Genomic DNA, 20,921 nt, shown 5'->3' on the forward strand with positions numbered 1-20,921 from the left:
TATATATTAATTATATATGTATTGTTATTATTATCCTTATTATTATAATAGGGATAATAATAATGTGTAAACATTATTCTCAGAACTATCTTTCAGGGGAAAATATTATTACAGCTATAAATACATAGGCGATTCTGGCATTGTCCTATTTTTTTTTATATTTTAAACTATACCAGCACAGATTTGTATTCTATGGGTTGTTATCCATATGTCAATATTTGGAAATTATAGAATCTCTTTCGGCAAGTTTGGAGAAGAAAGTAAAAACATTTTATTTCTTTTCTGATGTCTAACTTAGCTAGTCAATTAGAAATGCAGTTTTCTGAACCCCACATAAGTACTGTTTTTTTTAACTTGAAAACATCTCGAACTGATTATATGTGACTTCAGTTAGCACAATGACTATGGAAAATTCTGATAGTTACAGAAATATTATGTTAGCTGTCTCATTTCATTGTGTTTCTATTTTAAGAATTTTGGGCTCGGTGACATATTACATCATGTCTCAATGGCATAAGGGAGGATGAAGGAATTAATAACTCACAACTTTTTTCTCTTCATTTTGGGGCTCCTATTAGTCTTGTAAGAAATTAAATAATTTTCTAGAACATTAATAAAATCTGTGAAATGCTGTTAATGAATGTTATCTTTTACAAATAATTTTAGTAGGAATAACAAACGTAGTTAATTTTGTAAATGGAATGCTAATAAAAACTGAGATGATCCCAAAATATTTTATAATAACTATAGAAAACACTAAAATATAAATGAATTTCCACACCTTTCCTAATAATCATTTTCAAGATTTTTATGATGATGAGTTGATAATTGACCGTGGGTTGCGAGTATATTATGAGAAGAAGGTGATTGGGGGTATGGTCAGTCAAATTTTTCTTTTTCTCAATTAGATTCTCTTTTTTTATTTCATTTAATTTTTCAGAACAGGAAATTAAATGATGTCATTAGAAAAGGGGTTGAGAAGATTGTGTTGTGTGACATGGGAGGGGAGAAAGGGAGGGGTGATAAAAAAAACTTGTGAGATTCCCTAGAGTAACAGTCCCTAAAGTTATCAATCAATTCTGATTACTGTTCAGATTCATATTTGCATTTATAGTTATCATACCTTTTTTTTTTTTTCAGAAATGGAAAGATGGCACGCTTTGTAATGAGCTGCATTTACCTGAAAGGAATGAATTTATTCCAACTAATTTTGATCTGTTACCCAGAGATGAAAATGTAAAATATTTATTTGCAATTAGTTTTTAGTGTTCAAAGTATTCATTATTTCTCTATATTTATTTTATTTTCATTGTTGATAACTGCATTTATATAGTTATTTAACTAGACATATTTTTATTCACTTAACAGTAACAATTTTTAGGCAAATGCATATCCTGTAATAATTCAAGAAACACCGTATTCCAGAGTTTGGTATAAGCAAGATAATGATTATCTTCTTCCTAAAGTAAATATGAGTTTTGAATTTATAAGGTTTGTATTCATTTACTTATTTTTTCGGTTATTCTGTCAAATAATTTTTTAAAGCATTTATGATCAAGCCTTTAGTTCATATATTTTATCTAATATATCTATTTTATCCTTTTTTAAAATGTCTAATTTTATAGCTATGTCTTTTGTCAGCATATTTAATTTTAAAAATGTATACAGAATATTAGTATACATATTGAAAAAGAATAATTTTAGTTAGAGGCTGTTGTTGACTGTTTCGTCATATCATTATTTATTATTAGTTCTTGTTTTAATGGTATGAAAGCCTCCAGGTTTTGTTTGATTTTTCTAAATGGAATCTGAAAATAAAAAGAAAAATTAGTGATATAAATACATCATTCCTACAAATATTTTAGGTTCATAGGTTCATTGTTCACTCTTTACAGTTGTTAAGGTACCTACCTGTCACCATTCCCCTCTGACCATCCTTATATTCTCATTTTCATTTAGTAATATAACTAATGCATTTGTTGATCTTCAGAATTTTATTTTGTAAAATAACTATTCACACCAAACATATCATGAAGTTAAATATCCAGTATTTTTATAAAATAACAACTGTAGTTTACTTTTAAGATTTCCAATTTTGTTATTGATATTTTCTCCAAAAAGTACAGTGATAATTTTTTAACTTTGTATAACTTTATCAATTAATTTTATTTGCACTTATGCCGCCATGGTCCGCTGGGAGATTCATTGAGTAATCATATAAAGCTACTATGGTCATTAAAATGTTAAATTCCATACAAGGTCAAACTTATTCCTTTTTTCCTATGTGATATTTCTATCCATTGATATTTTCAATAAATGGAATATGGTCCAGGTGCGGTCAAATTTAACTCAAATAGTAATATTTTGTATTATTGTTATTTGAGCCAACGTTTCGCCCCATGTTGCAGGGCTTTGTAAGGTTTAAAAAAGATACAAACACTTAACATAAGTAAAAAAGTAAATGGTAAATTACAAGAGTATACAATGAAACATAAAAATTGAATAAGAAAAATTAAAGGTTTTAAACAATAAATGAAAACGGAAATAGTAGCAGATAAAAAGAAGAAATAGTAGCAGATAAAAAGAAGAAATTTCAAATTAATTGATGAAAAAGGATAAGAATAAAATCAAGAAGAAAAAAAAGAGGAAGAAAATTAACGAGACAGAATTTATACCTGTTTTGACAGAAGTTAAAGTCAGAGGGGACCGTTTGTATTGGGAGGAGTAGGAATGGTAGTTAAGTACGTTAAGTAAACAGTGTAGAAAATATTAAAATTAGGTAAACAATGAATGGTAATATAATGATAATAAAGGAGAAGAAATATTAAAAACAAAAAAAAAATTAAAATTTTCAAGGATAGGAAATAAAGTTAAAATAATGGGATACAATAAATATAAATGAATAAGGAAAGACAATATACCAAATGAGTGGAGATACAGAGGTATGTAAATTATATAATAGAAAAATTAATAATAAAGTAATTAATCTAAGTATACTTAAGCTGGTAACACAAGAATTTAAATTAAAAAATAAGATACATAAATATAAAAGGAAAAAGAAGGACAGGAAATAGTAAATATAATTAAATTAAGTATGGGGTAAGAATTTAGAAAATAAAACCAGTATAAAAGATATGACAGGAAAGTGGGGTTCTGAAATGCAGAACGAAGATAAAAAAAGCATTATGAAGGTTTTATTAGGTTCAAAATGTGCCGGTATGTCAGGGAGATGCAGTCTTTATCAACTTTATGATTGACGAAATTCTCTGTTAAATTTATGTGAATGGACTCCGAGATAAGTCGTTTTTTATGGTTGTGGACGGTAGCAAGAATTGGAGGATTATCGAAATTAAAAGCATGGTTCAGGTTTAAAATGTGTTCCAATAATTTAGAGGCAAGTGGGTTAGTGGTTTGTGTTTTGTGCTTGTATCTGAAATTATATTTTGTTACTTGTATCTGATATTTTCGTGGTTAATATTGTATTACTGCAATTGAGAAAGTCTTTGAAAGCTAGGAAACAACTTATTATTATTGAAAATTCATTATATAGCTATTTGATATAATAGTGACATGGGGATTATGAGATAAAACCTTTTATTTTTTTTTAATATTTCAGCCCACTGGCATATTTAGATCCAGTTAGCTGCAATTTGACTTATATGTTTGTTATGCTATTCAAAGATGCCCTCATAGAGTATGCTTATGCTGCTGAACTAGCTGGATTACGCTGGGAACTTACCAATACAAAGTATGGTATGGTTGTAAGTATCTTATTAATTTATGAGTTTTATAAAAATGGTTTTCATACTTATATTTGTATTCTATTGTTTAGCTTGGAATAGGTGGATATAATCATAAACAGAAGATTTTATTGGAAAAGATCATGGAGAAAATGACAAATTTTGAGATTGATCCAAAGCGCTTTGAGATTCTCAAGGAGAATGTAAGTTTATCCCCATTTACTTGTATCTGATATTAAATAATTAGAAATTAATCTGAAATTATATTTTATATTAAAAATGTACACCTGAAAAGGTTTGAATTTTATAATAACCAAATGAAGCTATTTGTGTTACAAGCAATAATAAAAAAATGTCTTGTATGTGTGTGCGTGTATATATTTCTGCTTTCCTTTGATAGTGTCACAACAAAAATAGTTAATAGTCATATCCAAAGACCATATTTTTGTCCAATTAAAAATTTCTTTTGCTACCTTCAAATTCAGCTAATCCTCGATAGAAATTCGAATCATGAAAAGTATGATATGTTGAGAATAACTTTATATTACACATTTTGGGATTATGGCATAATCCAGAATAATACAGAATTTTCTGTAAAAAAAAAATGTGTTTGTTCATTCTTTTGAGCTTTAACTATGAAACATTGTTTTGTTTACTAATTTGTTTGTAGTTCATGAAAAAAATCGAATAAATAGCAATGTCAAGAAACTAGCAATTGATATCTAGTAGCACAACTTTGTTATTCTTATCTTGGCCAGTAGTTCTAATATGATAGTATAGTAATTACTGCAATCTGGAGGGGGAGGGAGTAGAGTCTTAAAGAGATCCCTCCGTAGCAACACTACAAAACATCAAGGTTCATTATTAAAACTAATCTATTAATTAAACATCATCCAATGAACACCAACTGTTATGTACAGCTTATTTTACTAAAACTACCTGATAAAAGATTTACAGAGCCATGTCTATTAATTTACAATTAAGATTTTTTACCTGCTAAAACGAAGTAAAAAAAAAAAAAAAAAAATAGAACAGTTAACAAATTATTATATATTTTCAAATTAAATAGTGGAAAAGAACTTTGTACATTTTCTATATTTACATTGTTTACATAACTAAAGAACCTTCTACAGCATCCTTAATAACCAGGTGACTAACATGGATAGAAACTGCTCTGTGTATTAAGAAAATTTTAATCAAGATAAAGAATCGAGAGTAAATAAGATGTTCTCTCGGGCCGCCCATAGCTCAGTGGTTAAGACACAGTCTATTGTCAGTGTCTATTGGTGGTGCCGGTTCGAACCCGGCCTGGGATGTTGACTTTTTTTCATTGAGTGGCGGTCCCACAAAATGAAGAACTTTGACCCCCAACCATGGTTAGGCAGTATAGGACTCTTTTGGAATTTTGGAAAAAAAAAAAAAAAAAAAGATCTCTCTACAAATAATTTAATGGAAAAAATCATTAAATTACATTTGAATTGGAATTTATCATCATATTTTAGTACAATCCTGATGGCAATTACAAAAAAAAAAAAAAATCATATTATTAACTAAGTAGAAAATTTTTAAAAAATAAACATGTGGAAAGAAAAATTAATGTATGAAAAATTTAAAGGAGTGTTTAAAAATAATTATGGTTTTAAAATGTTATTAAAATACATGGATATTTTAAATGGAGAAAAGTTTGATGTGAATGTTCTACCAAATATGTTAAGCTAAATAAATAATGTCCAATTTGTGTAGATGTTGATAGGGTTTTTTGTTTTTTAAAACATATCTTTGATGAGAAAGGGTGTAACTAAACAGAAAAACTATTTACATGTAAAAGCTACTGAACTATAACGAAAATGCTGAGTAAAACAAGTTTTTGATATTTTGAAATTTTTGTTGCACATTTCAAAGGTTTTCTTTTGAAATTGACATTTTTATTCAAGTTAAATTTTTCTATATTTTTGAATTGTTATATTCTATTTAGTATAAGGCATATATATTTTCTTGTATTTAAAATTATTAGGAAACAAAATAATTTTGTTTTAAACCTGTTAGGTTAACTGACTGAATCATATAATGGTGTGTATAAAAAAAAAAAAAAAAAAATGATCCTTTTTCAACCAAATATTTGTATTATTATTTCTTTGATATAAAATACAATTAATACTTAAAGTATAATCCATTGTTATCTATCATCATTAGCCATCTGCTAGCCAATTGCTCGACCCCATGCTGATACCATTCTTTGGGATGGCTGTCAAAGAACTCTTGGATCGCAATTTCAACTTCTGCAAAATTATCAAATTTTTTCTCTTGAAGGAAATGGGCCATGGATCAAAACAAGTAGTAATTCGATGATGCAAGGTGTGGAATATATGGTGGATGAGCCTCGAACCCATGAAGCTCTTTAAACTTTTCTTTGGTTCAACGGGAAGTGTGAGGATGATCATAATCTTGTTGGTATAAAACTCCATTTCGGTTGATCAAAGCAGGATAATGCCTTGACAACTTCATGCACAATCTTTCCAGTTAGTTGTTCACAGTAGAGTTAAGAATTCATAGTGCATCCATGAGGAACAAATTTGTGATCAATAACACCTTCAAAATTTCAAAGAACTCAAACCATGGATTTTTTTTTTCAAATTGCCCCCTTGCAGCAACCGGAAAAGCAGTTTGACCGCGGTCTAGCCTAGAAAATCTTCCGGTAAAATCTCGTACCAGGTTTTTAATGAATTTTCACAAATTTCTTACCTCTTAGCTGACTGCTGAGGAGTAAGTTCATGACAGACCAGTCTACTGCTCTTTTTCAGCTTCCCCATGGAGAGTAGATGGCGACTAAAAGTATCTTTTGACACACCACACTCCCTAGCAAGTTCGCAAATACTTGTGGACGGATTTAACTCAACAGCTTCCTGCAGAACCTCATCAATATCCATTAATGGTCACCCGGAGCCCTTCTTTCTTTCCAACGTTGCTCTACTGCTAAATTTTTCAAACCAACGCCACACAGTGCACTGGTCATGACACTTTTCCCTTCATATTTAATAATTTCAAGAGTTGCTTCAGTGGTTGTGAAATATTTTTTCTAATAATACCTTAAAATTATGAGAATTTCGCAAGACACTGTCATGTTTCTTCTTTGAAACAAATAACTAAACTGAGACTTTTTAAGAAGTAAACAAGCTTTGAGAATGCTCTAAAGGGATTAATAAGTCTTAAATAGGATTAAAATATTTAGTCCTTTGAAATCTTGAATTAAAATAGTAATTTTTTTTTATACACCCCATTAGTTTGTTACAGGTATATATATGTATTTTTTTTATGTGGTTCTTATAAGTTATAACTCTCTTCATTGATTTTAAAATTAAGGATTTATATTTATTAAATTTTGATGAATATTTTATATATATAGTTAGTTAATGACTGGACATTCAGGATGAAAAGTAATAACAAAACATATTTATATTCTCACTTACATATATATCTATATTAATTTTTACATAATTACAGAAATTTATTTATATCTTTATTTCAAGCAGTCAAAAATCTTTCACAAGGATTTTTTACATTTAACATTTTTCTCAATGATACATCCAATTTTTTCTGTATTGATTTTAGAATTATTCCATTAAAATGCTCTTGCATCCATAAATCTATTTTATCTGCTAAAAAGTTAAATATGCCAACATTAGACATTTTAATGTTGAATTGAATCATTGTTGGAGTATCTTCTTTGTTTACATTTGGTACTAAAATAATTGGCTCCAGTTCGGTCAAACAGTAATCTTGTTTGAGGGTGCCATTGTGCCCTGATGCAACTGTTAGCTGAAAGCCCAGTAAAGCACTTATCTCATTGTTGGACAATAATCCAGAGGTTTCATAATTGTCAAAAACTGCTTCATATGCATAATGTATCCTTCACAAAAAAAAAAATTAAATAATTATGTCCATACCAAATAACTTGGAGATTAATATCTCTTTATAAGAAAATTATTAAAGATTTAAATTACCTCTTTGCATGAATAGAAATACACGAATCACATATAATCATCTCATGCTGATGCTCTGCGTCACTATGATCTTTAAGAGCCATACTTTTTTCAGCACGAGTCATTATTAATCTCCTAAGTTTTCCATGTTCTTCTAGGCCAGATGTGTTTAGTGTCAAATCCTCAATCCAGCCATTGTAAGCCAAGAGCACTACTTGGCCAGTTATTCCATGCCATGTCTTTAATTATATTATTTCTTAGTTTCAATAAATATATTTAAAACTAATACAGCAATAAATTTTTATACATTTACCTCAGAATAGTTTCTCATTAGATCTGGAATATGAGAGACACCATTTTGTCCTGCTGTGAAAAAATTAAAACTTTCCTGAAACAAATCTCTTGTTGAGTAAATTAGTCTTTTAATTTGTGTTCCAGTTCCCCAATCTTTTACCAGCATACTGTCCACCGATGTACATATTAGTAAAATAGTTAAAAACAAGTTCATGATATCAAATTGTGATGACTGTTTAGGAGCTACGTTGATATAAGACTGTTATTGGGTATATTATCTTTTACACAACTTAGTTATCTATTTGACCCCGACATGATCTATTTTATGATAAAGATATTTATATGTATGTAATTCTTAAAAGATGACTAACAGGCCTATTTTTTTTTTTTGTTTCCATGATAAAAGATTAGTTCAATAATAAAAAATTGGAACAAACCTTTGGTTAAGTGGGTGAATGTTTAGTTCTAATCAATGTAGTATTCATCATAATTTAATTTGTATATATTTTTTTTTTATCAATTCAATACGGGTTATTCATTGTTGGAATTGAATTATACCAACCATGGTAGATGAACTATGGTTATCATTATGTATTAAATCTATATTATTCGATCCATTTACTTAAACTAAATATCATTTGAGCACGGACAATATATTATTGTTTTCACAACTTATTCTTACTGAATTTAATTAAAATTCTTAAATGGAAAAAATATGTGAGAATTTATATGTTTATATACACATAAAATAAATTTGTATACTCTAAAAAATTTTAGAGTTGAAGAAGTCTTGTTAAAAAAAGTAATAAAATCATAAAAAACAAAATATATTAAATTTTATTTTTAAAATAAAAAATTGTGTGTATATTTAATTGTAGATTTTAAAACTAAATCTGTTTAAATATTTATATTAAAGGCTTGTTTTAACAGAAATATTTATTTTATATGTTCATAACCATATGAGTTGAGTTGAGAGCAAAGTAAGTCATTCAGTTCTCTTCAAATTACATTTTCATAAAAAAATGATTATTTAATTAATTACAGATTGGATTAACTTTAAAAAGTTAGATGCACATGTGTCTAACTAGTTTTACATCATTATTAGTTTTACTATCATTTATTACTAAGAACTTTCCCTTAAGTTTGAAATATATATCTCAAAATTCTAGATTTTACTTAAACCATTTTTTTACTCAAAAGCTCATATATAAATAGGATTTTTATTTATTTGTAGTTAGTTTATATATAAACTATATATATATACTTTATTTAATATATAGAAATTTTTCTAGTAAAATTCAGGGATCCTTTAAAAAATTTTATATATGGAAATTTTCCCATTTATTGAAATTTAATACATAGTTTGACTCAAAAATCATAGTTTTCACTTTCACTTAACCAATATATGAAATATATAGTGAGGAAAAGTATTGTGAATGTGAAAAAATTCGAATTCCAGTGGTTCAACAGAAGTACATGTTTTGAGGTCTTCTGAATTCAAGTCTCTCAAAATGTGTGGGGTTTTTCACCCTCTAAAACCACCTCCCTATACCTATTTCCCCCCTTCACAGGACCACCATTAGGAATTGCATCATGGAGTAGCTGTGTGCCGCCTCGTGTTAAGCTACCTTGTGGCTTGCCTTTTTCTCAGTGACCTGAGGATTGCTGCCAGTCGTTGACCCACCATCCTGGACTCCTGGGAGAATAATTGTCACTTTTTTGTTGGCTATCGGCGCTGAACTGCAGACCAGATTAAACTCATTTCTGTTTTCCTGATAGCGGGAACAGGAAAAAACACATGGTCTACACTTTCTTTTACCGCTGGGCACATTGGGTACTGTGCTGTATAGTCTAGTTTGAACCTGTACTGGTAGGCTCTGAAACCACCATGTCCCATTAGCAACTTATTGATGAAGAATTAAGAATGATTAACCTCTCCGTGTTCCCTATCCACCAACTGTTGGAGATGGCGAATCAGTTTGTGGGTCTACTTTCAGTTAGACACTACAACCAACCATCTTTAATACTTATCGATCTTCTCCTCCCTTTCCTGAGTCCTGAAGATAGGTTCTTCTCTCTAATAGGTGCATCATCTCTTTTCAGCGATCATCTGTTTGGGTGGCATTCTAACCACCACACACTCCAATTTCATGGTGGTTTATAATAAAATTTATTGATTAATGGTAGCTATCTTTTTATTCATTAGATGTAAATTTGTTATAGTGATAGTTTTAAATTAAAATTTTTACAAAAAGTAAGCTCTAATTTGTCCAAAAATTATATTCTTTTTCAGTCATAATTGAAATCTTGATACTTAAAAAATATATGTACAATTTAACTAACTGTTATTTGTGTCATAGCTTATCTAATTTGTTTCAGTATATTAGGGGGCTCAAAAACTTTGAAATAGAGCAACCGTATCAGCATGCCAATTATTATTTGGCTGTCTTACTTGCAGAACAATCATGGACTAAGTCTGAACTTCTAGCAGCAACTGAATTTGTTACAGTTGAATCCGTCTCTACGTTTATTAAACAGCTTTTGTCCAAAATGCATGTAGAATCTTTGGTTCATGGAAACACCACAAAAGAGGTAATACCTGTGTATTTAAATTTTTTTGTTGTACTTATAAACATTAATGACAATTTTTTTAATAATCATCATTTGTTCAAAATGAAAATATTTTTTATTATTCTGTAGCCTTTTTGTTATAATTGTATGCACACAATAAATATTAAGTATATTGAATTGACTGAAATTTTCAACTAACTATTAAAACCTGACTATTTCATCTCCAATAATCTCAGAGTTCTACATTGTGTAAAAATTTGTGAACAGTTAATGATTTTTTTTTACTATTTTGTAAATGTAGTTTAGTAATTATTTTACTGTTGCTATGTCATTCTGCTTAGTAAAAAATCTGGAAAATATAATTTGTTAATGTCTAAATCAGCATATGGTTAATTTGTGGACCTTTCTGGTACTTTAAGCCTAGTACTCACTGGAACTCTTTGCATCTGCAGAGAATCTCGTCTGCATCTGTTCTACCCAGACTCATTGTTGTGATGAATTTTGTGTGTTGTGGGCTAGTATTTTCTGTGTCTTTTGAATCCTGTTCCATATGGGATTCTCTGGCATATTGTTGCGTAAAACTGGCTAGTATGGATGTAAATCAGAACATGCTCTTGTTTTCTGCTTCATTCATTGAACATTTTGACATTTTTATTCAGTGCTTTTGGTGGTATTGATTGATTTTTGTATTACTGTGTTGTGGAGTACCAAGGCTGGTTAGTTGCTTGATACTATGTAAAGCAATATACACGTGAATTTAGTTCCATAATTAATTTTAATAACTCACTTACCTATACAATGTTGTTGTGAAACATGATTATTTGGCAAAAAACAAAATTTAGGTAGGTACCTGCTTATAAGAAAATAAATAAAACAGGTTACAAATACAAGTAGTACTTAACATATTCTGAATTTTTATTTCAAATTAATAAACTGTATCCAAACAATAAATCTACACAGCATCACAACATTAATCAACTCAAAAAATCCCAGTGTGTACATACCTTAACTGAAATGGGCAAAAGTTACTCTTGAACTTAGCCATCATATTACATTGATCACACAAAATCCATCAACTGTCCTAGATATAGTGAGTATTGAGTTCATAGCTTTTTTCTCTTTTGAGATGTGGGGGACTTGTAAAAATGAGTTGGATGCTATGATTAAAGTAAGGTTGGTAGTCAGCATGTTCTCATCTCTTTCAAGAAAAGTTAGAGTTACCAAGTCCTACATTGGTTTCAAATGGTCATAGCTAATAAAAATGTCTTGATTGAACTTCAGAATACTGTAGCCACCTGTCATATCCATTAAAAAAACAAATAGCCTAAAGCAGAGTGACTCAACAATATTTATTTAGAAAAAAATAATATTTAACATATAAAATCGTTGAAGTTAATGGAGAATGATGAAAAATACATAAATAAAAGGTTTGTTAACGATTTTTAATCTGCTGGGAACATGCAGAGTGTGTTTTTCTGTTTTGCCAGTCTGACTGATGTTAACATCTCACAATAATTATTACATACCTAGTTCTTTTATTTCACCTAACTATATATATGGGCCTTTCATTTGACAGAATGACTACCTCTATAAAATCATTGTTATTATTTTCAATATCTGCTTTGAATAAATGGTAAAGAGCAGAATGTAAGCTTAGGTAAACTTCAAAGTAGAGTGGTAAGCGAAAGTTGTGTGATGCATGCAGTGCACCAGATTTTAATTAATACTTTCAAATATGAATATTTGTGAACAAGAAAAGAAAAAATCAAATCTGTCTCTCACTGTTCCTGGCTTGTCTCCAGGACTATAGGGTTATTTTAGGCTGGTCCCACCAGGATGTACCTTGAGAAATGACATTTTGAAACTAAATAGTGGTTGATGCTATGAGTTTTATTAGTCAACCATCTTAACCATCATGGAGCCATCATTCAAAACCTAAAAAAAAAAATTTTTGTTTGCTGAATTTAAAAATGTTTACACATTTAAATATGATCAATAATATTTTGTTCTTATTCTACTCATTAAAAAAAAATCGATTAATGTGTAATAACCTTTAAATACATAGAGAGCGAAGGCCGTATACTATATTATAATAAATTTCTTAATAAATAAATATATACATTTTTTTTCTTGGCTCCTATGGTATGTTGGCAAGAATCCTTGAACATGTGTCTTTATATTTTAGTATCACCAAAAAAAGTTTTATTGAAATCAGTGTTTCGTACATAGCCTCCCCTTATTAGTAAGTTGGAGACTATCTTAAATTGGTACAAGATTTTATATATTTGGATGTCCTTGATTATTTTATAATTGACCAGGACCTAAGAAGGCTCTTCACTGATATAAAAGTTATTAGGGGAGCAGAACTAAGCACAGACCACAAACTACTTATAGCAGATACAAAAATGATCAAACCAAGAATAAGATTCAGCAAATCATATGATTGGATTGATGTTAGCAAGCTGAAAATGGAAAATAAACAAGAAGAATACCAGTCACTGCTCGAAAGTCGCCTCCAAGAAGTAAATGGGGAGAGTAGGTTGGATATTCTCTGGAATGTAATTAAGAACTGTATTCTGAATACAGCAAGCGAAGTATGTGGAGAACAAAAAATAAGGCCCCATTCCAAGAAAAAAAAATGGTGGAATGATGATGATGTCAAAAGAAGTGTCAAGCTCAAGAAGCATTCCTGGAATTAGGAATAAATAAATTCCTGGAATTCCTGGATAAATTATAACAGAACTAAATTACCTATTCATTGGAATGAATATGTCAGAAACCAAAATGAAACTAAAAGAGTAATCAAACCAGCTAAGATGAGAAATTGGAAGAAGTTTGGTAAAGAGCTCGAACAAAACTATAGAGAAAATATTAGGAAAGCCTTGACGGGTAAGAGGTCAAAATCAGTCAGGAACGTTAAATACATACATGGGAAGTTGGTGACTGAAGAAAAGGAAGTGCTGGAGGTCTGGAGGCAGTTCTTCCAGAGAAAATTTAGAATGGAAGAACGTCTTCACCATAACTACAGAAACTGCAGAAGGAGGGGTAGAGTAGAGGACACCTATCCTGAAGATATGGACAATGCGATCAGGAAAGATGACAATCAACAAAATTCAGCTAGGAAAACCCCCAGGACCTGATGGGATAGCTTCGAAATTTATAAAATATAGCGGCAAATTCAAATACTGTTCCAGAAGATTTGGGACTTTAAGTTGCTGCGAGAATGGAGAAACAACATTATAATCCCAATTCACAAGAAAGGTAATCAAAGTGAATGTGGTAGTTATAGGCCAATATGCCTATCCTTAGTAGTGTACAAAATATATACTAGGATATTAGAGCAGCGACTGTGGAGTATTGTGGAACAAGATATTGAAGAAGAGAAAGCGGCTTTCAGATATGGAAGATAGACCCAGGACCACATTTTTTTTTCGAGAATGATAGTAGATAAAGCATGGAGCCAGCGAAAGGCAGTCTATTTGGGATTCCTGGATCTGAGGGGCTTTTAACTCACATTAATTACAAGAAGAGTGCCAGAAAATTGGGTAAGTGCAATCAAATTAGTTTACCAAGACCCAAATGAGGGATATGGAAGACTGTTCAAGAGGATCAATGAAGACAGGATCCTGCACATCTGGATATGCACTCTGATCAGGTGAAGAAGTATTATACAATATTGCACTTATTATAGTGTAAAGATTGAAGGGTCAACCACACACAAACCGTGCAACGGGGTAAACTGCTATACAGACAGATCCTTAATGGAACAAGGATCTGGAGCAGGAATATGGAGGATGGATATGCCTAATCCATCTTGTTAGGAAAGCACACCACAGTATTTCAGGCTGAGTGTTTGCAATAAATGTCTGTGCCCAGAATTTAATAAAAGAATGCAGGAGGGATAGGCTAATTACGATTTTTACAGATAGTCCAAGCAGCCATTTATGTGCTGGGTAACAATGTAACCCGTTCTAAATTGGTGGAGGAGTGTAAGATTAACTATAACTCTCTCTCCTTGACCAACAAGGTGCGGGTGGAATGGGTGCCTGGACACAAAGGCATTAAAGGTAATGAGCGAGTGGACTACCTAGCAAGGAAAGGATCTGGGTCCGCTCCTTTTACACCTGACCCCACATTAGGCTCAGCCATGCACATCAAAATGATTGCTGAAAGCTAGGCTGGGTTACTCTGTAGAAATAGCAGAGGAATGAAACACTCAAATATTTTCATCAAGGGATACTGCCCGGAAAGAAGTAATAATCTTCTTAACATTTACATTAGGAGTATTTTAAGATGGGTGATAGGTCTATACATGGGACACTGTCAGCAGAAGAAGCATCTCTATAAAATGAGATTAATAGAGTCCCCTATCTGCAGAAAGGATGATGAGACTTCCTACTACATCATTTGTAGATGTGATGCAGTAGCAAGAACACGATTCCTCATCTTCGGTAAGGATTATATCTTGGACCCCAAACTTTGCGAGACAGTGGATCCTTGCACAGTGTCCAAATTCGCAAAGACAATTGGCCTGCTTTGAGCAGAGGAGGGACGGCGTACAATAGGCCCTATGTGCCCATGGTGCTTTTTGCCGGGAAGGAAAAACAAAAAAAAACACCCAAAGTGCATAGTAAGACTTAGTCGTCAGACATTGTGGCCTTTCCACTTTTATAAGGGAGTAAAGCAGAGAGACAGCGTAAGCCTACTACTGTTTGTCCTCCTTATGAATGAGATATGGAAGGTGTGTAAAAAGAGATGCCCAAGAGCACTAGTGTTTTTTTAGCATTCAGCAATAATGCTCTTGTTTTTAAATTTTCTCACATTGACTTTTTTTCAGGTTGCTTTGGACATGGTAAATACCGTCATGGACAGACTAAGTGGCAGTGTTGGTTTATGACCATTACTCCCCTGCCAGCTGCTTCGGAATCGGGAAATTCAGCTGGTAGATGGTAAGAAATTCCTCAATCAAATTTTTTACCATTTATTATTTTTTCACAGAAGCTTAAATTAATTTCGAACAAAAGGACTTATATTTTAATTACAATTTTGTCAGAGATAAAAGAATATGTGAAATCCACATAATTTTTACTGATTTTAATTTTATTTTTATTTTGTATGATGAAAATGTATTTATAAATAATATTTATATATGTTTGGTTACTAGTTCCTTCTTATATATTTAATGTTTATTTTTAGGGGCAAATTTCCTTTATGAACTTGATAACAACTATCATAAAAGTTCATGTGCGGAAACATATTATCAATGTAATTTACAATCTACAAAGTCAAACATGTTATTGGAGTTGTTTGTTCAAATCATTAGTGAACCTTGTTTTAATGTTTTGAGAACTAAGGTATTCATTTATATATGAATATACATATCATTTTTATTTTCATATGTGCTAGTAGAGTTTTATATTTATTTATTTGTTTGTTCTTTTTAGGAACAACTGGGTTATATAGTTTTTAGCGGTGTGAGGCGTTCAAATGGAACTCAAGGTTTACGAATAATCGTTCAGTCAGATAGGCATCCTGTGTATGTTGATGAAAGAGTAGAAGCATTTTTGGCTTCAATGGGTGTAAGTCAGCATTTAATTTTCTGCTTATTAATTATTTTATAATTATCAATGTTTCATTTCCTTATTAGTATCTCAAAAAATCTGATGTCTTTAAAATCCCACCACACTTATGATCTTCCTCTAATGAATGTCTTCCTGTAGTCTAAGACAAATCATGATGTTTGGGCCAAGAACTTAAACATAATACATAGTTGTATACTATCCACTTCTTATTTAGTTATAAATTGTTAAAAAAGAAAAAAAAATTCCTCACATTTAATGAGTATGTCTCAGATGATTATGTCTAATTTCAAATGAACTTCTTTGGGTTTAGAAGAGGCCCAAATATTGGGTTTACTTCGATATTTTTGGCATTGTGAATGATGGATGATCAATATCTCTGTATTATATTTCTCCTGCTGTGTAATCATAGTTTAACTCAATTAATCCAATGAAAATAAAATTATTTATTCTTATTTATATGACCACATCAGCCTTAACAGAATTTTTTTTAATTTACTCCCTGCCTGTTATTTCTGACAAATGGTGAAGGGAGGGAGAGATGAACCAGGTCACCAATCTTTTCTAACCATGGTAGAGGTTTTTCATTTCATGGGACTGTCACAAAATAAAAGTCGACCCCTTCCCCCAGACCTGATTTGAACTGCGCCACTGCAATGATGAGGTTGCTAAGACAGAGGCCTTAATTTGCTCAGCTACAGAGGGCAGTCTCTTGACATCATTAAAAATAGTTCAAGATGTGGAAAAAAAATTGTGTCTGAAAAAGTATTTGATAGCACTTATAAATACAGTATAAATGAGTTTTAGAAAATTGAAATATGTGTATAGCTTAAAAAAAAAAAATGAAATATGGCCACTTTTAGACATCTAATTAGATTTGTTGTCGTTTTATGATCTTAATGATGTTATTTTGTTACTCAAATTATTGATTTTATTAGTGCCTACCTACAATAAAAAAATTAATGCAAAAGCAAACATAACTTTTATGTTGTAAAAATATAAAAAATATATATTGATATCTTTATATATGTTTTTAATTTTTTTTTCATAATTTCAGGAATATATTTCAAGTATGAGTGATGCAGACTTAGAAACTCACAAAGAAGCTCTTGCTCATCAAAGATTAGAAAAACCAAAACAAATGTTAAATCAGTCTGCTATTTATTGGGCTGAAATAACTTCACAACAGTATAACTTTGACAGGGCAAATATAGAAGTGGCATACCTGAGGACTATAACTAAAAGTGATCTAATAAGTTTTTATAATGTCAGTTTGAAAATCAATACCATTTAAATTAAAATAAATAAAAACAAAACTGTTGTTCACAATTTTATACTATTTTATAGGATCTTTTGAGAGTAGATGCCCCTAGCAGACACAAACTTTCTGTTCATGTCGTATCTAAAGCTGAAGGGGGTGCTGGTACTATTTCTGGCAAGTCTGAAAATAAAGATTCTGAAGGAGATAATCAGGTTAATATAACATCAGTTTTTTTCTTGATTACTTAATTCATGTGTTCCTTTTTATTAAATATATATATATATATATATATATATATATATATATATATACAGAAATTTATTTTTGTATTATTAGATTTCATTGTTTTGATTATATTTTTTTTCTTTTTTTTTTTTTTTGCAGCCTATGAAGATTGAAAACATTACTAAGTTCAAGAGTACACAAAGTTTATTTCCTCTTTTACAACCTTATATAAATTTGAAGTTGAATGGTACCAAAGCCAAACTATAATTTATATGTAAAATAAATATATTTGGTACTTAAATTAAAATATAATATTAAATAAATATTACATACAACTGGACCCTTTCATAAACCATTTATTTATGTATACTCCTTAAATAGTTTTTTCTTTCTAAAAGCCATAGAGATGTATACGGAAAAAAAATTGTTGTTATTGCCTCTTTTTTTCATTAATGATCTCATCTTACCATTGTATACATTTTTAACTAAGTTTTAATTTTTGGGGAAAAAAATTAATTATTAAAATGTTATTAATTTCTTTTCTGTTAACAGATTAGCAATTAATAAGTTTCTGATTTATTTTTCCATTTTAGTTATGAAATAATGTTTATTTATATTATAATTATAAACATGAAATTAGAGTCAAAATTTAAGTCGGATTGAAGCAAATCGATTTCAATATTTTCCTGAACTGTTTTTTGTTTATGGATATAAAAATAATATCTATTTTTAACCAGAAGGAAGAAGATAGGAAATTTATCCTGACATTTATTGTCACAAAAAATGTTTCCAGGAATATCTCTAGATCTTTGACAGTAGCTAGTAACAGTTAGGAATGGGCTTTAAAATATTCTTGTGTATAATTTTCATGGTGCTCTGCCAAGCAATCAGTATGAACTTAACATCTAATGCAAAAAGTAACATATTGAACAGGAACTTAAATGATTCATTTGCCAATAAGTCAGTTAATTTCAAAGAAAATGATTTAATTGAAACCTCTTGCCATGTCAAAACAGAGGAATTGGTTGCAATTGCTAAAGTGAGCGTATCTAGTGCATTGGAAAATATATGCAATTATAGTAAGTAAAATATTGAATTACTAATTAAAAAAAAAGTCAGAGTTTTTTGCCAATTATAATTGGTTACTTAAGTAATTATAATACTGCTTTCATTTTCCATTTTAGGCAAAGTTATTAGCAGTATCTCTGAAATGGATCAACATATTAAAAAAGAATTTGAGATTCTTAAAAATATGTTATATACCATTACTAATAAAATTTTTCTCTTAGAACAGAAGGTCAATAATTACTGGAAAGGGTCTACAAATTAAAAATCTGTATGTTATTTGTATGGTCATTTGTAACAAATACCATCTAATCCATCTATCATTTTTTTAAATGTACATATTTTTATATTGTGCTTTTATTAAGAAAATTTAGTTTTTCCAAGTTGTATTTTATTTATTTAAAATAAATAATTGAATATGAGACATTTGTTTATTTTATTCCATTAACAGATTTCTAATTACAGTATTTTTTTAAATTAAATTACAACTATGTTAGATTAGTGAATTTGTTTAGTATTGACTTTGTTGTCGTGGTTACATGCATTAGTGTTGATGTAAACAGTGTCAGGGTTAGCCTACACATATTTTGATCAGGTATTTTGGAGTGATTCAGTTTGGGTAAAATTGGGATTTGAAACTGGAAGTCATTTGAACAAGAGTTTTGAGGTATGGATAATCTAATAGGGAAACATGATGTTATTGAAAACTTACAATCCAGATTGTCGTTAATGACTCAGGTATTAATATATCTTCACTTTTCCCATTTGGGTAAATAAATACTATCGGAATGTTTTGTTTATAAAAAGTGCTTGCAGGAAAGAGATACTGCCATAGAAATGTGGAAATTGGCAGAAGCAGTCGCTAATAATGTGAAAGATGAAATGAAATCAAATCCTGCATCTAATAGAATTGAATCATTAAAAAAAGAAATGGAAACAGTTAGTATCATCTTTATGCACTCTATTTAAATTTAAAAGGACAATAACATAAAAGCTTTTTAATTATTTTGATATTTTAAGAAAAACAATTCAATGAAAAATAGTTATAATTAAAGTTTTTATATTGGTTGGCAGACAATGCTATGTTAAAGTTCATAACTCTGTTTTGCTTGAATGGTGGCATATCTTACAAATAAAAGTTATGGTTTTATTTTGAAATGGACCTGTACCACCTGTAAAGATATTAATCTAGTCAGAGGTTACTTTTTCTACAATGTCCTTTCCATATACTATTTCCAAGTTAGTAGGGTTGTCCAAAAGTAACCACAGTCAATGGTACAATTATACAATAGATCAAGTACAGAATAAAATTTTTTTTTTTAAAATGTGTTATTTAAGTAAGTAAGCAATAACTATTACCAATACTACATAAACTTTCATTGATTGAATGTATGAAGAATTAAAATGATTAAAAATATACTGCTGCTTAGCTTAAATATAGTGCCAGAACTTAAAAAAAAAAGAATTATATTTTTTGAATGGATATATTCAGAATATAGTCTTATAGATCATGTGCATAGGCAAGGAAAGCTCTGGCTTCCCTGTAAATTTTTAGGACCCAAGAAAGAAAAAATAAATAAAATAGTGAACTTATTTGATATATATGATTTCTTTCCGGAAATGTGCTATAATTAGTAAGGTAAAATTGTTGAGTTGACACCTTCACAGATCACAAGGTCCAACCACCCCTTTGAAGGGACAAGATGAATATATGTATTGACATATATTCTGAAGAATTGTCTTCAGTAAAAAAGGTATGATTCAATGAGCGCAATTATTTTTCATATACTTATCCCTGAAAATAATGGGGGATACAAATAAAAAACATTTTTTAGATTCCATTTTTCCTATTATAACTTAACGTTTTCTATTTTAACAATCTCAGAATGTTTGTTGAAAATAAATTAAAGAAGGCAACTATCATAGAAGAGATGGTTAATATTTTTGCCAACAATCCCAGAAGGTTATAATGCTCTCATAGCAAACTTCCTCATCAGCTCTTATATGTTTGTATTTCTTATGTGTATTGTATGTATTTATGTACAATAATTATTTTTATGCTAGATTTTCTATAATTTATTGTGATCATAACTAAATGAATGAATTTTATGAAGTAACAATAAAATGGTGGGCGTATTTCTTGGAATGTGAAATTACATATCTTTCTTTTACCAATATTTCCAAATGGACTGAATATATCTATAAA

At 29.9% G+C, this 20,921-nt stretch overlaps 3 protein-coding genes across 3 annotated transcripts in view; 2 read left to right on the forward strand and 1 right to left on the reverse strand.

Moving 5' to 3' along the window:
* The window catches only part of Ide (Insulin degrading metalloproteinase), a 29,916-nt gene extending 10,779 nt beyond the window's left edge, over window positions 1-19,137 (forward strand). The window contains 11 exon segments of the mRNA XM_024358339.2: window positions 1,141-1,236; window positions 1,382-1,491; window positions 3,617-3,761; window positions 3,833-3,943; window positions 10,394-10,606; window positions 15,423-15,534; window positions 15,782-15,939; window positions 16,030-16,164; window positions 17,222-17,431; window positions 17,512-17,637; window positions 17,810-19,137. Of these exon segments, the coding sequence (XP_024214107.1) occupies window positions 1,141-1,236; window positions 1,382-1,491; window positions 3,617-3,761; window positions 3,833-3,943; window positions 10,394-10,606; window positions 15,423-15,534; window positions 15,782-15,939; window positions 16,030-16,164; window positions 17,222-17,431; window positions 17,512-17,637; window positions 17,810-17,917 (1,524 nt within the window). The 3' untranslated portion in view covers window positions 17,918-19,137.
* Window positions 7,190-8,282, reverse strand: LOC106680590 (uncharacterized). The gene is made up of 3 exons (XM_014420403.3): window positions 8,034-8,282; window positions 7,742-7,959; window positions 7,190-7,647 (listed from the first exon to the last, which is right to left on the reverse strand). The coding sequence occupies exons 1-3, from the start codon at window positions 8,226-8,228 to the stop codon at window positions 7,263-7,265; spliced, it is 798 nt and encodes a 265-aa protein (XP_014275889.1). The 5' UTR covers window positions 8,229-8,282; the 3' UTR covers window positions 7,190-7,262.
* A 65-nt stretch (window positions 19,138-19,202) lies between the features above and the next one.
* Window positions 19,203-20,921, forward strand: part of LOC106680591 (tropomyosin) — an 11,935-nt gene continuing 10,216 nt past the window's right edge. Inside the window, exons 1-2 of the mRNA XM_014420405.3 lie at window positions 19,203-19,453; window positions 19,532-19,654. Coding sequence (XP_014275891.1) covers window positions 19,385-19,453; window positions 19,532-19,654 — 192 coding nt within the window. The 5' untranslated portion in view covers window positions 19,203-19,384. The remainder of the gene's footprint in view (window positions 19,454-19,531; window positions 19,655-20,921) is intronic.

The sequence above is a fragment of the Halyomorpha halys genome, unplaced genomic scaffold (assembly GCF_000696795.3).
Source record: "Halyomorpha halys isolate HHAL.00 unplaced genomic scaffold, Hhal_1.1 Scaffold269.1, whole genome shotgun sequence".
Lineage (NCBI taxonomy): Eukaryota > Metazoa > Arthropoda > Insecta > Hemiptera > Pentatomidae > Halyomorpha > Halyomorpha halys.

Bases quoted from the DNA above. Each gene is read 5' to 3' on its own strand.
- LOC106680590 (XM_014420403.3), bottom strand. From the start codon at position 8,228: ATGAACTTGTTTTTAACTATTTTACTAATATGTACATCGGTGGACAGT. The intron at 7,960-8,033 runs GTAAATGTATAA...ATATAATTAAAG, and splicing joins TAATGAGAAACTATTCTGAG to ACATGGCATGGAATAACTGG. The intron at 7,648-7,741 runs GTAATTTAAATC...TTTTTTGTGAAG, and splicing joins ATTTCTATTCATGCAAAGAG to GATACATTATGCATATGAAG.